This window comes from Trichinella spiralis, assembly GCF_000181795.1.
Source record: "Trichinella spiralis strain ISS 195 chromosome Unknown Scfld5, whole genome shotgun sequence".
NCBI lineage: Eukaryota > Metazoa > Nematoda > Enoplea > Trichinellida > Trichinellidae > Trichinella > Trichinella spiralis.
Window position 1 is genome coordinate 3,957,071 of NW_003526944.1, and position 5,959 is coordinate 3,963,029.

A 5,959-nucleotide genomic window follows, 5' to 3' on the forward strand; every position below is an offset into this window, starting at 1 on the left:
ATTTCTTCAAAATGCCATCAGTATCATACGAAACTGAGCAGCAGCAGCGTCAGCAGCAAAACAACTTCAAAAAGATTTAAGATATATATAATTTTCAGCGGCAAGTTGCATATCGTTTGTGGCTGCTTCAAAGTAAGATGAAAAAATAAAATAAAAAATATTCAAGGTAAAAAAGAAGAAGTCATCAATCACAATGATTTGATTATAAATTTAAAAAAGAAAAAGAAAAGAAAGCACGATGCTGCCTGCTGCTTGTCAATCTTTGTTAGATGTAATATTGTTGTTGCTGTTCGATGTTGTCAAGTCATCGATAAAAGTGATCGGTTCTTGAGATTCCAAAGCTGAGCTACTGCTGAGCAGTTTGGTTTCCGTCGTCTCAACCTGCAATTCAACAAACTTTTCACACATTCATTCATTTGTCGCATCTTTATACTGCTAGTCTCTGCATATTTTAAAAAATCTTCTTTTCTCAATTTAAATCATCACTTTTAGCGACCCTCTAAGTAATATTATCAATAATAGAAAAAAAATAAATGCAAAACAAAAATTAAACCTTGCACTCCATTGCATTCACAAACCATAACAATGCACAGATCTAGCAGTAGCTAGCAATCCATATGAATACTAACTAGCACAGATTATACAACATTTGAATTTCAGTTAGTGCTGGTGTTGTTATTTTAACCTTTTCCCATCATGCATTGAGAATTAATTGTGTGCTGGACTTTTGCACAGATTTTGATCAAGAACAACACACTGACCTGGCGACGCTGTACAATCACCTGCCGACGTTCGACCGTTTTAACAACGCGATCACCAGATTCAGGATCAACTTCCTCAAGCACCTCACGAATCAGCTGATCGCCGACATGATTGACCGTCTCGTGACAGTCAGCCATGCCGTCCCCGTCACCTGATTGCGTTGTATTCGCAGAATCCGCTGCGGCATTATTGAAGGCATTTGCATCGAGAACCGCAACCAAACCCTGCTATATAAATGTAAAAATAAGACAATCTGTCACCACCACCACCACCACCATCACCACCACCACTAACAAACACCATCACAACACTGTGATTCAGAAAATTTCAAACATTTACAAAATTATAAAAAAATTAAAAGATAATAATCATCAATCAGGCATAATAATAAAATATAACATTTTTTGTACCATATTCGCAAAGTATATTATACTTGAAAAACATTATAAAATACCTATGAATTAATTTTTAATTTACCTTGTCTTTTTGTTCCAAATTTTCGTTACTATCTGTCATCTGTCGCACACGTTCCATCACCTTTTCCGCTTTGGCTGCATCCGCTTCTAGTGATTTCAATCTAGAGTAAAATTAAAAAATTAGAAAATTTTTAAAAATAATTTCAATTTTCTTTGTTCGATTTTTAATTTCCTGAAATGATAAATCAATTCAAAATTTAACCATTATTCAACAATTCGCCAAACATCTCTCCAGCCATTAGTTGTTGCTTTTTCCAAAATTTTCCAAATTATACACAATTCAGCACAGTTTCACTGGTCGTGAGATAAATCACATTACCTAGCTTTACGCCAAGCGGCTCGTTTTTCCGCTTCCAGAGCCCGCTGCTCAGCAGGCGACAACGACTGATTCTGGTCCAACTCGGAGGCAGGTGAAGAGGAATTGGCCAGCAGCAGCATCCTGGCTTCGGCTTTTTTCGTGCGAACAGTCTTCGGGACCGAGTGATGCGTCGCTGCTCCTCTGAAATGAAAATGCCGCATAATTATAATTATAATTATAATAGAGAAACAACAACAAATAATTCATCACCTAGTTAAGGGCGGTGGCTGCTGACCAGCGCCGGAATAACAGTCGACAATGTCGGCGGTTGTCGCGGACCTGCATGCGGCAACGTCGCCCTGTTGCTGCTCAATTTCGTGTTCAAATTTCTGCAATTTTTTAACAAATGGCAATTTTTCGGGTTGCAAACCATCGGGCGGCGATCGCAGGCGACGTTCTCTGCCGTTGGGTCCGTTGCTTGGACTTGGCGTCGGTATTTTCGACGGCGAACGGTGCTTTTCATTCCAAAGAATACCAGACGAACCGTCGTCGTGAACCGGCAGCGAACCGGGTTTCTTCAGCGACGAAAAAAATATTAAAATCACTCATATAATAAACAATATGCCATTGGGCTTACTATCAGTTTGATGTTCGGTTTCGGAGCAACCGGTGGGGGCATTTCCATCGACTTTGTCATCGATTGCGCAGCTAAACAATAACTGTCCAGTTGAACATATATACTGAGAAATGACTGTGTGTCACACGGGACACGACAATCAACAACGATTTTGCATACTGTCGTCATTGTTTTCCGCAACGCTTCGCTCCTCGTATACAGAAGCCGAAATTATTTTACGCGGTACTGTCGAAACAACCGGTGATAGATTCACCTAAACGCAGATAAACAAAAAAGTAAAAACGTTTTTCTTTTCCTTCTTTCCATGCACAAAATCACTCACCTCTTCTTTAGTAGAGCCAGGTGCCGAAAATGAATCAGCAAAGTGTACCGGGTTGAGACCATCGCATACTGTAACATGCAGATGAGAGCCAGCAGAGGCAAGAATTTCGGCAGCCTGTTGCAATGTGATGCCAAGAAAAGATTTGTTGTTCACTTCCAAAATTCGAGTGCCAACAGTCAAACGACCGTCCTTGGCTACCGCACCGCCGGGATGAATCTTGAATGAAGAACATGAAAAAGCATCACTGCGCACCGTGAATTTATGTGAATTGAAAAAGCGACAAGTTTGTACAGATTGAAAAATACGCATACCTTTGAAATGAATATACCTTCATCCAGTGGATCAAATGGATGCACAGAACTGTTGACACCACCGCTAACTTCCATACCGAGAGATTCGTCACCTAGCCTAGTCAACGTGAACTCCTAGAAAAAAAAGTAATAATTAAATAATTATATCTCGAACACAGCAAATCGTCAAGTTACTCTCAAACTAGGCGGCAAAGGGTCGTGGCGCACTTTCAACTTCACCTCGCTAGTAGCAGCCATCAAAAAAGCTACAGTTTCGTGATGCGTTGCCATCGTAACGTCTTTTCCATTAACCTGGGAAAATGGAATACAGGACAGCAAATCGTCATTTCACAAATAAATAATTATCATTTGTGATGATTGATAATTTGATCCAAAACCCCTCCCCCCACTCACTGCCAAAAGACGATCTCCAAGCCTCAATTTGCCAGTCTTTCCGGCCGGACCGTCCGGAACAACTTTGGAAATAAAAACACCAGGCTCTGAGCCACCAAACGGATGACAAGAGTGATCAGTACCTCCGACGATGCTCAATCCAAGTGCATTACCGGTCTTTATCACGCACACTTCCTGCAACAAAGTAGCAAAGCTTTAAAATGATCTATTTTTAAAGCAAAAAAGAAGAAGAAGAAAGAAAAAATTCAATCACAAATAATAATCAATAATTTGTATGGAATACACAGTGAAAAGATGCTCAGAAAAAAAACAACAATTTTGAAACAAAATCAATATTAATAATTCTTATTATACATAATTATATTTAAAAAAAAAGAAACAGCAACAATTATCTTGAAATAAAATTTCAACATATACCACTGCTAACTACCCGTTTAATGAATGATAATGAAGATAATTTCGGGAGAAGAGAGAAAAAAAAACCTCACGTCAGTCATAAATTACCAACCACTCTATCGTCTAAAATTAACTCTAAATGATTACCATATTACAAACAAGCAGACACAAACAAATATGAATATATATATATATTTTTACTGTAAGAGCAAAAATGATCAAGCAAAAGTCTGCGCTTACTTCGATCTCATTTTCTCGGATTGGTTCAACAGAAGAAGAACCAGCAGTAGTGGTGTTGGTATGTGGTTGATGGGACGACGGGGCCATCCTGCGATCTGTGGACAACATGGACGGCAACGCCTGGGACGGTGCCGTAGCAGCTGGAGAACTGCTTGCCGAGCAAGGATTGTTGGCTTTTTCACGCTGAACCACCAGCAACACCTCATTGCTGCAACCAGTCAACAAATACACGGCCTGATCGTGTCTTGCATTGATCATATTAACGCCGTTGATCTGCAAAAAAAAAAAACAATGCCCAACTTCACCAACACAGACAGGCAGACTGAGCGAGGGAAAAATGAAAATACCGAAAGCACTCGATCACCGACACGCAATTTGCCGTCTCGATCCGCCGCACCGCCGGGCGTGATTCTGGAGATGAAGATGCACTCGTCGGCAGTTTTGCCCACGGAACTGGAACCCCTACCTCCGGCCACACTGAAACCCAGGCCGGTCGAATCGCGTTTGATCGTCGTCGAGACACTTTCCATCTCTTTGTTCGAATCCACCACCGACGGCAACAACTCAACCGGCGAAGGAGACGAGCGTTTAACAGACGACGTCGGCGGGCACGGGTCCCCTTCGCGCAGAATGCCCAGACGAACCACCGCCCCGGCGAGTTTCATCACTTCGACCGCCTGCTTGTGCTCGATGTTGACCACAGAGCGTCCGTTGACCGACAACAGCTTGTCGCCGACCCGCAGGCCGGCCAAGTCGGCCGCGCCTCCGTCGATGATTTTGGAAATGAAAATTGAATTGTCGTCCTGCTTGTAGGGTGTGGAACCAAGCCCGCCGGCAATGCTCAAACCCAAACCTTGGTCGGTACGTCGAACAGTCAACGACAACCTCTGCTCGGTCGACGACGCTCTGGATGAAATCAAATAGCCGGCAACTTTCGCCTGGGCTTCTCCTGAATTTCTGTCCAACACGCTGCTTTTCAAAGGGTGTGGCGTGTTTTTGCGCTTCAGTCGACTTTGTACGACCTCTTCGTCTGCGTTGTCCTCGTTTTGAGCAAAGCTTACCGTCTTTTCCCAAGTCTGCTGTATCTGCGTTGATCAAAATTATCCACATAACAACTAATTGTGCACATGCCAAATGTATACACAAATAAATAAATATATATATACCTCTTCATTTCTTGGCGAAGAAGATTCCAGACGTTCCGCAGAAGCTCGAGACACCGTTCTCGGTGGGACAGGAGGCGGAACGGCTGGTCGTTTATCGTCGTCACTTGCAGGAGACTGAACTTCTGAAACACAACAAAAATTAAGTGAATGATTTGTTATTTTTTTTCTGATCAACAATAAATAAATTCATATATTCAAATGAAAATGCTATCCAAATATCAAATTTAATTATTACAATTGTATTTCGAATAAAAACATATAATACCAACAAAAGTGCTCAATATTACAATAACATGCAAATGAAAAGTGTTCATATTTTGAAGCAGCTTTGATTTTAAAACATAAAATCTAAAAACAACAACAACAACAACACATCATGCTCACTTCGGTGTCGCAAGTTGAAAATTTTGAAAATATTCATCTTTTCCTTATCGGGATAATTATTCACTATTATGATATAATGAAGAAAAGCGGGTGTTCCTGTTGCAACAAAAATGGAAAAAGACAATGTTGAATAGCTGTCTCGACCCAAGACCGAAGTTGCAGCCCGACTTGTACGCCCTGCTCCTCCCGACTCCCTGATCCATTAACCCACTTTAAGCTGACTGTCGAGAGAGGGGGACTGCGCTGCCATTGACTGCTGAAAATCTGCTAGAAATCAAAACTCCTAAACACAGAAAAGAAATATAATTCCCCTGTGACCGTCTAAACGCTCAACTAACTGGTGATCGGCCTCACGTGCTCTCCATTCCTGGCCTTGCAGGAGGTGAGGCATCATGCGAACCGGCCTGCTTTTCTTGACGCGCTGACCGACTGACGTTATCGGATATGTACGCTATCCACCTGGGCACAAGCCGTGATGGAATCGACGACTCCCGACATCTCGTCTTTGACTGGATGCGATGTGATGAAAAACAAATGCTATACTTCTTTCTCACGGGCTTCACCTGATCCATTA

The 5,959-nt window shown here is 41.8% G+C and overlaps 1 protein-coding gene across 1 annotated transcript; it reads right to left on the minus strand.

Annotated features, from left to right (window-relative positions):
• Window positions 1-255: 255 nt before the first annotated feature.
• Tsp_08367a (putative PDZ domain protein) lies at window positions 256-5,123 on the minus strand (the record flags this gene model as incomplete). Its single annotated transcript, XM_003375325.1, has 10 exons — window positions 256-381; window positions 762-986; window positions 1,240-1,339; window positions 1,807-1,925; window positions 2,496-2,711; window positions 2,807-2,920; window positions 3,200-3,373; window positions 3,836-4,108; window positions 4,183-4,920; window positions 5,056-5,123. Coding segments are annotated over 10 exons (2,153 nt in total), but the record flags the coding sequence as incomplete, so codon positions are not given.
• Between the last annotated feature and the right edge of the window lie 836 nt (window positions 5,124-5,959).